Source organism: Mauremys mutica, chromosome 11 (genome assembly GCF_020497125.1).
Source record: "Mauremys mutica isolate MM-2020 ecotype Southern chromosome 11, ASM2049712v1, whole genome shotgun sequence".
NCBI classification, from domain to species: domain Eukaryota; kingdom Metazoa; phylum Chordata; order Testudines; family Geoemydidae; genus Mauremys; species Mauremys mutica.
Genome location: NC_059082.1, coordinates 83,907,758 through 83,920,086, shown reverse-complemented (window position 1 = coordinate 83,920,086; position 12,329 = coordinate 83,907,758). Strand labels below are relative to the sequence as shown.

The window sequence follows — 12,329 nt, the reverse complement described above, 5'->3', positions numbered from 1 at the left end:
GAAACACTGAAAGGAACAAATGCTTCAGAAGAGATTCTGCGTGTAAGTAGGTCAGCGTGCCGCACCAGTGGGACACTTCTCAGGGACTGACGCCTGGAACCCAGCTTCCAAAAAGGGGCAGCTCCTCCCTTCAGACACACCCTGATGCTGCTGCCATTTTTCATTTCATAATGCACCATAACCAATCTCACCTTCGCTGTCACTTGGCCTTGCCAACCAGTCTATGGCCCAATTAATTTAGCTTCCAACTCCTAATATGTTAATCAGCGTCACTGCGCAGGCACCCCAAGCAAGGTAAAAAAGTGCTATCTACAGTATTAAAAGGTAACTTGTGTATAGGACCCCGTTGCTCCTCCAAGGAGTCCATCAGCATTTTCTGTCAGTTAACAATTTAGTACAAAACGCCTATTAAGGATCAATTCCTAACAAGTGTCAATTCACAGGAACTGTCATCCTCTCAAAGATGAAAGAGATCGCCACTTGAAATATGTCAGATAATATACTGGAGGTTACCATAACGCAATGTAGGAAACAGAACGTGTGCAGAATAATTTAAGGATTCGTCTCCAAGTTTGGTCTCCAATCCAATTATATCAATATCTTAGTTTATCTTCATTAATTATATTAATTTATAGCCACACAGACTACAGATAAAACAGATTAACAAATTCCATTATATTGTACTTCAAAACTCTGAGTAAAATTGCAATTTCAAACAACGCTTCCATTGTTCTGACATCAAGTGTATGTTAGGCCATCACAGGACATGATCTTCATCCTTCTTAAATTAAAAGATAGCCTTGAAAGTATATTAACGTAATGATTTCCTCTTCCGGCTACATTTATGTTCATTCTGACAAACACAAAAATTGTATAATCCCAAATCCTAATAAAGAAATCCAATCTAAAGAGTTGAGAATGAAATGGTAAAGCTGAGTTTATTATAAAGCTTTGTGTTTAAATAAGAAATATAAAAGCTGCCAACAATTAAAAGCCAAAAAACCCACAGCCTGATTGGATCACAGCTTCATGCCTACTGTAAATTATAGCTCAGTGGCTCTGGATTGAGTGCTCAGTAGCACACAGAGCACTACAAACCAAAGCTATCCAAAATTTTACTTTGGTGCAATGCTTTTCTAGCTTAAATTGTAGCTGACATTATAGTATAAAGAATCCTGTGCATACATCTCGCCTCCTCCAATGGCTTCTCCAATTGGTGGCTATGCCACAGTTCCAAAAAAGCTAAAACCAAACACACACAGATCGCGGTCTTTTCAAATTAAAATACAATATTCTAGAGAAGTGAAAGGGTTAACTCATGCAATAAGTTAGAAATAACTCCTGTCAGCACCAACCGTCGTCAGTGTATAGCTGATACCCTCCACTACAACTCCAGGCCCTAGTGAATGTGCATACTGGATCTATATCTTCTGCAGCCTTTCCATCTAAATTATGAAATAATCCACTGCAGTTGGTTCCACATATCTGCGCTGCTATTTTAAACACACAACGGGCATAGAAACGCAGTGTCACTGAGTCTGCAGAGTCTAAATGTTTATGCTAAGATCAAACATGATTCGCAGTATGCTTTACTAATGATAACCTTTAATACCCACTCAAGCCAAGTGCTCTTGTGAAGACAAATATTAGGACTCCTGGGTCCAAACAATAGATATTGGAAGCTCTCTTTGAAAAAACGTGCAGAATTTAATTAAAGGCTGTCAAGTTAAAATCCTATTGAGTGTCCTCAATGCCTAGTTAATATTCAGACGGGCTGTGGACTCAGATGGAGAAAACGCACGTGTACGAATGTAGCTCCATAGCAGTCACTCGTTGCTGAAGCAAATTTCGGTCTAGGGCTCACCGCACAGCATCAAACACCGAGCTGGCGTAAATCGGCCTGGCTCCACGGACTTTGCTGGAGCTTTGCTGATCTACACCAGCTGCAGATCTGGCCTCAATCTCAATCATCAAAGGCTTGAATGTTGTGCACAAAACCTTCAACTCTGGAGTTTTGCTATTTGAAGACTGGGCAAACTGGAGCAAGTTTTCTCATGTCATTGAACAAATGGCTGTTCAGAAGCAGAAAACCTCAGTTCATTGCTGTGTCTTTTGCATGTACGGAGTCCCAGGAAACCGGGTAAATAGAATGAATGCCTAGAACAGCAACATTCCTTAGGGTTACTCCTTCCAACATGGCGTGCGTGTGCGTGTGGTGTTGATGGACACAGGAAAAGTGGGCGGGGGGGGGTGTCAAATCTTTTATTAGACCAACTTCTCTTGGTGAGAGAAACAAGCTTTCCAAAACTTGCAAGCTTGTCTTTCTCACCACCAAAGTGTCCAATGAAAGATAATGCTTCACCCACCTTATTTCTCTACAACATGACTGCACCAACACTGCATACACAGTAAAAGTGTGGCCTCCAAATATACCCATGAATTTAGTAAGCTTCTGCACTGATCACTTAATGCATCCAGGCAAAAAACACCTGGGAGGCTTCAAGTCTCTGAAGTGATCTTCAGTTAAATGCAAAGAAATAACTTCACCCCACAAACCCGGTGCAGAGCTCCGGGTGGGATGAACGCAGGCAGGCTCCCCACGAAAGGGCACAAGAGTGAAGGAAGCCCTGCCCAATGGCTACGCAGGCAGGAAAGGGGACGGGGGAGAGCATGGGGTTGGAGCAGAGCTTCCTTCCCTCCCTCTTTGGTGAGATGAGCGCAGGGTGGAAATGCCCTTTACTGAGAACGACCTTTCACCCCAGGACTCCAGGCAGCCCACGGAGTACTGGCTATAAGGAAAGGTGGTGGGCGTCTGAGAAAACTCCATTCACCTCAAATTTCTGCCTGAGTTCCTCGTTTCCTTCTTCTCCCTCCGGGGGAACCGGGACGTTGAAGTATTCCCCCTCCTCCTGGCTCAGCAGTTTAAACCTAGATGGACAGAGCAAGAACAGCACGTAACTAAGACAGGCCTGGACCTCAGACACCAGTCATAGAATCATAGACCCACAGGCTTAGAAGGGACCGCAAGGGTCATCTGATCCAACCTCCCTGCCAAGATGCAGGATTTGTTGTGTCTAAACCATCCAAGACAGATGGCTCCAGCCTGTTTTTGGCTTGGCTGTTAAACACAACTGTCCTGCTCCATTCCCTTTTCCTTCTGCACCGATGAGTTCAATCCTTGAGGGGCCATCTAGGGATCTGGGGCAAAAATCTGTCTGGGGATTGGTCCTGCTTTGAGAAGGGGGTTGGACTAGATACCTCCTGAGGTCCCTGCCAACCCTGATATTCTGTGATTCTATGATTCAGTCTTTCAGTTGACTTCAGTGGGTTTTGAATCATGCCCGCTCAACCAAGGCAGTGAAACTGGTGGTAGCACCAGTGGGAATGTACCCCCCCCACTCACAAAGATAGAGACTTTGGCATTGCTGACAGCCAGCCAGCCGCCTATCGCCAGAGCAATCAGGGATGGCAGGGGCTAGTGCTGCTGCGATGGAAATATTGAGGGACCTGATGGTTGTTTCTGCTCCTGCGCTGCATAATCTGGGAACCAACGTTCCCTGTAAACTGCGTGGAGCAAGAGCAGGACGTGGAGGGGCTACAGCAGATGCTGCAGCACCTGAAGTCAGGCTGGGAAGCAGGGCAGAACCTCGGCGATCGGGCCAGGGCTAGGAGCAGCTAACCCGGCAGCTAGTGAGAGAGATGCAAATGGCCGGATCCCCCTTCCAAGCCTGGAGCCAGCTGCCCACCCACTCACATCTCAGTAGCTCCCCATGCACATCACCCACCCTACTCCCCCTCCTATCGTCTGCAGCCCCACTCAAAGCGAGCTTCCACTGCCTCTGAGAACAGCCACAGCCATGAAGTGTAAAGCAAAGATTTCCACAGAAATCGGGGAGGGGGTGGAGATCTTAGCCAGCAATTAACAGAAATCATGGAAACGTCATTCAGATCGGAGGTATTTTATTCAGCCCCGGGCAAAGCCTGGGCTCCCTCAGTGAATTCCTTTCCACAGCAGTCTGGCCGGGGCCGTTATCGGCTGGATGTTATCTAGAGAGGCTTGTGTCTGCAATGAATGAACAAAGTGGTATTTGCATAATACAGGGATGGCCTCTTCCTTTGAGCCTGCTTTCTCCATTAACTGCAGTTGTTGGGATACGAAATATGCATCGGAGCCTTCTCCCAGAGCTTATTCTAGCCAAACGCTGTGACAGGGAAAATTACTTAGATCTCCACTTACATGATTTTTAAAACTCAGTGAGAAACTCTGTATCGTGCTTTCCATTGCGCTAGGAGGGGGCGATGGCCTGATCCCAACTGAAGCGCACACATTCCTGCAGGAGACCAGGACCCTTGGAGGGATTTGTAATTTAGTTTCCTTCCAGGAGAGAGACACTGCCTCCATTCCAGGTATATTTTAAGGGAGTGAGGCCCAGGGGACCTGAACGTGGTTTTGGGAGATGGGATCTCTAATTCCTGATCTCATTGTTGCATGGAGCCTCTGTCTTTATGCTTCAGCTTCTCCAGCTGCACAATGGGGCTCGTAAGACATGGTTTCCAGTGGAGCTCAGAGGCATCACTAACGTTTGCCAGGCACCAAGAGCTCCAAATGTGAAAGGCAGGGTATCGTTACGGCTATTTCATTAGCAGGAACTCCTGCCAGGCAGGAGGTACTAATGTACCCGGACGTTCCATTGCAGAGCTGTGTGTTCCACTAGCGAGGTAAGTTACCCCACCACTGAGCAGCGTGCAGCCTGGCCATGCACCTTCCCGGTGGGTTCTGGAGGGGCCATTTCTGGGGCTGCTCTGTACTTTTATAATGACACAGACACTTCTATCCGGAAACCCAGATTCTGGAGGTGGAAAAGGTGTAGTCCAGCTCCTCAGCCTTAAACAGGGGTGGACCTGCTTCATATTTACAAATGCCTTATCAGGCCTTCTTGACACTGACACACACACCCCTCCCTCCCTCCAGGAGCTATTCTGCAGAGCTCAAGTGGGAACCTGGACAAGATAATAGAATAATAGGGCAAATGAGTGATGTGCAGGTATATTTTTCTGGTAACCACCAGTTAAAAACAACAGATTACAGTTGTATGACGTTTGTTGATTATTCTGTTTTCTAAACGTTCCTTCTCTAACTGCTCTGAGTTAAATTAGCAATATGGGCTCTTACACACTTTCCTCTCTATACCTGCAAGGCAGTTTCTTCAAGGAAAAAGTGGAGAATCCAGGGAAGGTTTCTGCCTCCTATAATAAGTGCTCCCGTCTGGTTTTTGCTTGCAAGACACATACAATACCCGTTTAAATTACTATACTTCACATGGTAAGGTAACAGATCTCTCAAGCCTCAGTGACTACAAAGGGAAATTAAAATGGCATGAAACCTGCTGGGGAAGATAACATGAAAATGAACAGACCCCATACAACATGATTTTTATGGACCTACTGTGTTCATCTTTCGTATGGTAACAAGTGACAATAATTACATGCTTTGGACAGGATTTCTCATTTCACTGAAAGAAACCTCTAATCATCATTTCAGCTAGTCCACGGGCTGCAGAAGCAACAGCCTCAGACATAATTCATGTTTCTTCTCTACTCTCTCCCTTAACTAGCTACCACTCTGGCTATTCTTTGCATTCACACTGTGATCAACACAAAGGCTCCTTGCCGGGTATGTGTAGCCAAGAGACTATTGTTAAAATCACCCTAGATTACATTTTTTTCATGCTCCCTTGTAGCCCAATATATTTGAAGTTTTGAAACCTACATACTAACCTGCAGGACAAATGCTGGACTTTGGGATTATGAATTAAATGTTGGTTCATTCTGATGTGTGCCTAGGCCAGGGGTGGCCGAGCGGTGGCTTGCGAGCTGCATGCAGCTCTTTTTACAGTTAAAGTGCATCTCACGGAGCCCCCCCCAAACTCCTGCTCATTCTCCACCTATCAGACTGGAGGGGGGGGGGGCTCGGGGCTTCTGACCTGCGGTAGGATGGTGAGGTTAGGGGCTTCTGACAGAGATGACTGGTGCCTGCTGAAAGTGGGGGCATAATTTAAAGCTTTGTTTGCCCCTCCCCAACAGCTTGTCTCACACACCCAGGCAACCCCCGCCCCCTTTACCATCAGCAGCCCCTCCCTGCAGCTGCCAGGCGTTAGCTCCTTGTGGAGACGTAGCGCCAAAGAGCTGGGAGCTGCAGGGAGGGGCCTGCTGCTTTAGCTCCATGGGGAGAGGCAGCAGCAAAAGCAGCTACCAGCCATATGCGTCTCCTCACAGCCATAGCTGCCATGCAGGGAGGGGGCCTGGTGGGACCATGTGACCGAGTGGGGCCAGCAACCCTGGCAAAAATCGTGCGGGGGGGGGGGGAGAGAGGAGGAAAAGTGACCGCATGTGCCCCCCCCACACACACCCAGGTGTCACTTCCGGCTTCTGCCCAGCAGGGAGAGGGGTCTTGGGGCTTCAACCCCACAGCGGTGCCTGCTGAGGTTCAGGCTTCAGCCCCACGGGGAGCACCTGCCAGGGCTGAAGCCCCGAGCCCCAGCAAGTGCACAATGGCTCTCAAACTTCTGAAGATGGTTGCGTGCGGCTCGGAGGGTCAGTACGTTTGGCCACCCCTGGCCTATACAAATGAGAAACCCTCAGAGCTCCCAACCAGCCAGAGCCCAAGCGTGAAACACAACAATGTGTGACCAAAAAAACACAATGAAGGGGACACACAATTTAAATAATCCAGTGAAGAAAATTCAAACTGGCAGGAATTCCTCCCTTCACTACTCTCGTTCTAGGACCTCAGCGGCACGATGCTTTATTGTGGATGTAGATTACTGGCAGCAATCAGAGTGATGGGACATGCGGTGTGGAACACAGGGCACTTGGGGACTAAACTGGTTGTTTCAACAGTTTGCAAACCCTCCACACGATGACAGGTTGCCAGACCTTTTCCTACTGGGGACAAGGTGACACTGCTGTGTTCAGAGCTCTGCGGCTTTAGAGCAAATTGAGTCTTACCATCCATCAACGCCTGCTTTCTGCAGCTCAGAAATCCCAAACGACAAAGACCCCATGAAATCATTTCTGCTGGTCAGATCCCAGTCCCAAATCTCCACTGACAACCGTCTGTCTTTGTCCGACTCTTTCAGCTGACTGCAATAAAGGAGGGGAAGAAGCAAAATCTCTGTAGTGGCAGTTATCTCCGCAATTCCACATGCTTCACGCGTGCGTTCAATAAATAAATGAATATGAAATGAAGTGATGGTCTTCAGCGACAATACGTTTCTTTAATGTTTAATTTGCTGATAGCGCACATTTCAAATGGAGAATGTAAAGTTCTTTCATTGAAATGCAAGACTTTGATCAGTGCACAGAGCAGAAGTTAAAGCATTTCCGAGACATTTATTATGACAGGAAAAAAGTTACTTCTCCATTGAATCAGCTGAATATTTCAGATAATTAAAGCCCAGCAAACATTCACAATCATTCTGGAGACGAGAGGGTCTACTTTACAATATTAAATTTGTGTTACTCTACTTACAATTTAAAAGTCTCATTCCACTCAGGATTCAGAGAGCACTTTATAGTTTTGGTCTTCTGTTTGCTTTCACTTTTCGGGTCGGGGATTAGTTTAAGTTTCACATAAGGGTCTGACAAGCCATTAGGGTCCATAGGAACTAGGTTTCTGGCGTCTCTTACTAGGGAAAAAAATAAAAAGTAAATTCAATGTTAAAACTACAAAGATATCTGCAGCCCTATTCAGCTTCCTTAAAAATATTTCTGTCCCATATGCTTATGACATCGCATAACTGACTGACATTAAATTGAAATACTGACTGAAAATGGAGTTAATATGGACATTGATCATAATAGGAATGATTAATACAAAGTAAATACACATGTAATGGCCATTCTATTCAAATGCAGGACTGTGACGTTCCCTCTCTTCCTCCTGCTGGTTAAGAAGAAATGAACTGCTATCCCAGATCATACCAGCGGTCCAGCTAATCCAGTATCTTGTCCCTAACAGTGGTAAGCTTCAGAAGGTGTAAGAATCCTGCAGTAGCAGATCTGAGATAATCTGCCAGCTCTCTAATAGTTAGAGATGTGCTTCAGGGCCTTAGCCAAAGGTTTAACATCCCTTTTCAAAACTGTTGTTAGCATTAACTGTGGATATTCTTTTCATCCATATAAATGTATAATCCATATTTTACTTTTGCTAAATTCTTGGCCTCAATGACTTCATGTGGCAATGAGTTCCACATTCCAATTATACATGGTGTTTTGAAGGAAGGATTTGACTTTATTATTGTTACTTATACAGCAATCATAAGTGTGTTAAGTGTTTTAGCATAACACCCAGGAGTCAGGCGGGTCGAAGGGCAGCCCAGATCAGTGGTCAGAGTTCATACAAGAGGTCCAACAGCCAGGAGATGCAATCCAAGGGAAGGCTGCTGGCGGGTCAGGTGAGGCAGCAAGGCAGTCAAGCAGCATCTGAGTAGCAACCAGCAGGCAATGGCTTGTTGCTCAGACAAGGCCAGACGGGAAGCAGGAAATGTATCTATGGTTACCAGCCAGAGTCAAGCCCATAGGGCCAATCAGGAAGCAGGTCGTGGAACTGCGGAAAGCTAGTCCACCCAGGTCTATGGATTCCCTGGTAACTCAATGAGTTGGCGTAGCACAATGGCCAAGGCTGCTTCCCAAAAATTTGGTGGGCCCAGGTTCAAGACTGGGGTCTGAGACCAAGGTCCTGACACAGACATAATAGGAGAGTTCCCTGCCAATAGTCTAAATAAAATGAACACGTAGGGAGAGATTTTCAACAGTGCATACGTGATTTATAAAAAGCAACGAACGTCTGTCAGCCTATACGGTGCCACTGGACTCTTTGTTGCTTTTTACACATCCAGACTAACACGGCTCCCCCTCCGATATGTGATCTATGGACACTAGTCCCATTTAAAACAATCAATGGAACAGCCTAAATTAATTAGGGTTCGATTTATAAAGGTATTTAGGCATTGAGTGGGATCCACAAAACACAGGCACCCATTTCCCATTGACTTCAGAGGGAGTTCATCACCTAACCTGCTTAGGTACATTTGTAAACACTACCCGGTGCCTATAAGCATCTTGTGGAGCCTAAACACCTCCAGAAATCTGGCACTTTGAAAACTCTTTATTTTTGAGAAGAGAGAACTAAAAGCCGCGCGTTGCAAACAGTAAAATAAAACAAAGCATGAGATCCAGGGTTCTTTTATAAGAAGAGAACAGCATCGATTTGAATTTAAATTTCCCTCGAAGAACAAGATGATGAAGAAATAGGTTCAGGATATAGATTAGTGCCTGGGCAGCAAATGCCCTCCACTGTCCCAAGAAGGACAATGGAAAGAACAAAGTGATGACCATTGCAAGAGCAAATTAGACATCAGGGAAGTTTAATCAGGGTGGCAGATTCTAATGCAGTGCAGGGCTCTTCTGTTGAGTCACTCTAGGTTCAGCTGCTAAAGCCCTGAATTCAGAGTCAGGATAATTACAATGAGTCATGCTGCAAGTGGGGCTAGAATATTAAAAGGGAAGTGGGAGCCTCTCCTTGGGCCAGAGAACATGAGAGCTACAGATTGGAGGGAAACTCAGAACAGCCACGTTCTGGGAGGAAGCCTCAGCAGAGATTTACATGGTGTTGTTGTTGAGTTCCACTAGTTATAAATACCAGTAATCGTAACCCATCTAATCCCTGCATACGCTGGAAAAGGAACTATGTTCCACAAACCCAGGGAGGGGGGAAAGGGACATAGTGGGTTTATCACAGGAGTTTGAAATATTTATTTGCCAAAAAAAACCCACAAAAAACAAAAACAAAAAAACCCAAATAGGTGCCTGACTTGAGAGCATGGAGTCGACAGCTGGGGGTGTGGGGGTATGTGGAAGGGAGGCAGCCAAACACCCACAACGCAGACACAGCAAGTCCCATGTCCTTTGACTTTCTAAACTAAGTGCTCAAGTCCATTTTGGGAGGACAGTCCTGGGAATCACAACAGGCTGGGACGTCATTTCTAAGCTTTACAGTTAGAACAGGACTGTAGCCTTTCTTGGGGAATTTGCAGGGAATCTGCAGCAGAACAACAGAGAGCGGTTACATAATTTCTGGAACCAGGCAATTTCCACGAGCTACTGGATCCAGAGCGAGGCGATATTTATCTATCCACAGTGCTCGGTGAACATGGGCTAAAGATAATTTTAACTGAATTCAAAATGAATTAATCAGAGGAGATAAAGCAGGCGGGGGAGGGGAGATGTGCAGGAGACCTCAAATGCTTCTAATTGGATTGCAGCATTATAAAATAAAATTAGGCTGGGGAAACAGATTAGATCATTCCATGTCGAAGAGTTGCCAAGCATTCAAAGCACGATCTCATTTGTGCTCAGGCTGCCGGGCTGAGGAGAAGATATTCCAGATGAGAAGTCCCACCGGATGCTTTAAAGCACAGACAAGGGGTTAAAAATACGGAGGAGGATGTAGCTTCCCCTCTGCTGAAAGCTAAGGGAGAACGCCTCCTCTGCCAATCTACTGTAGCCACTGGATACAACCACTAGCAAGAGGCTCCATCAGATGCTAAATTGGGCTGTGGGGGATGACAGTGAATGGGTTAATTTGGAAAGTCAGCTTGTCTAACCTACCTATTATGGAATCAAAGAAGAGGGCCCCAGAACTCTATGTTGAAAATCCTGGTCCCGGATTTCAATGGAACCAGGATTTCACCCAGTATTCTGCCCTGGAGGAGTAATACTAACCAGGCCTGTTGTATGCGGATGCAGAGCATTAGGGATTACTTGTAAAGATCCAAGTCACTTTCAAATCTCTCTCCCTAGTCTTCTGGAAAGCCTTCTTAGTGCAGGACCGGGAGCCAGTTTGTTTTTCAAAGGGGATTCCTGCTTCAAACTCTGCAATCTAGCTCTGTCCTCCCGAAACAGCCCAATCTCCGGCTCCGTGGAATTAAACTCATAGCTAAGAATCAAATCTCCATTTATAAACGAACTCATTCATCAAACATGACACCTTCAACAGAAGCATGCGAGATACAGAAAGGCAAAGCTGCAAGGGAATAGCCTGCAATCCAATCAAAGATACCTGGGCAGTGTCACGGATTTTATAGCACTAAATATTCTTCAATGTCAAAAGATGACCAAGCCATGTGGATCAAAGAACCTTCCTGCACCTTTGACAGAGGAGGGGACAGGATTGACTTCATTATGGACAGCCAGATAAGAAAACCATATAGTGGCCAAGGACCCACAGAGGCTCAGGATGTGTCTGGAACACGTTGTCTCTCCTTACTGCAAGATTATCGGCCAAGAGTGCCCACGTCAGGGCTCAAGAGCACAGCGGGTGCCATTCAGCAGTCACCAACAGTATCCGAGACTGCGTAGTTATTTCCTGTTAAGGGGAAGGAAACACGGCGGGCATTCAAGATATTACAGTACAGTAACTCTTGGCAGTTGCTGGCTAAGACAATCACTTTGTTTTCCCAAGGACACAAAGTATGGACGATTTCACTCCCATCACAATCACAAGAAGCTCCCCTCCCTTGAAGGCAGTCTTCAAGCTATTAGTTCAGAAGATACCAAAGCCCAACATCTGTATAAAAGATGCTACCAGATGTGTTCTGCTGATGATCCCTTTGCAGCAACTCCCGACCCACGTGGGAGGATAAACCATTGGAGAAAGAGGTCTTATTCCCAATTTTACCCTCCTTAGGGCTTGGGTAAGTATATAAAGAAATATTGGCATGATTTCCCTTTATACAGGAGTATTACGATGTCATTACCTAGTCTCTCTCTCTCCACGTTTTTATCCAGCTGCATAAATGCTAAATGCTAATGAGATGAATAATCAAACAAAAAACACTTTTGTGCAAATCCAGGCACTCCTGTTCCACTTAATTTCTGTCGTTATGACAAACCTAGCCAGTACTCCACACAGGGAACCAGATGGAAAATGGTATTGGAAAATTTTAAAAAATCCAAATGGGTTGTTTTGGGTTGTTGTTTTTTTAAACTCTGCAGACATCACACAGTCTGGGTATTTCAACACATGACAATTCTGCTGTATTATGTCCAATGACGACTTCTTCTGGGATGATTTGGGGAGTGGAAGGGAAAAGGGACAGTAAAAAAATACAAGTAAAATTCTGGCCTTGAAAGTGCACCATCCTTTCACCTGTGTGTAAGATCATTTCCAGGTAGATGGCTATGGGCTTGTCTACATACAAAAGTTAATCTACAATAAGGTAGGGTGTGAATTTAAAGCAGATTCGCTATTCCTGAGTAAATCCACA

General features: G+C 45.6%; 1 protein-coding gene across 1 annotated transcript in view; it reads right to left on the bottom strand.

The window, feature by feature from the left end:
* The window catches only part of PRKCB (protein kinase C beta), a 232,598-nt gene that overhangs the window by 59,855 nt on the left and 160,414 nt on the right, over positions 1-12,329 (bottom strand). Inside the window, exons 6-8 of the mRNA XM_044980600.1 lie at positions 7,532-7,688; positions 7,009-7,143; positions 2,832-2,928 (exon numbers count right to left, since the gene is read on the bottom strand). Of these exons, the coding sequence (XP_044836535.1) occupies positions 2,832-2,928; positions 7,009-7,143; positions 7,532-7,688 (389 nt within the window). The remainder of the gene's footprint in view (positions 1-2,831; positions 2,929-7,008; positions 7,144-7,531; positions 7,689-12,329) is intronic.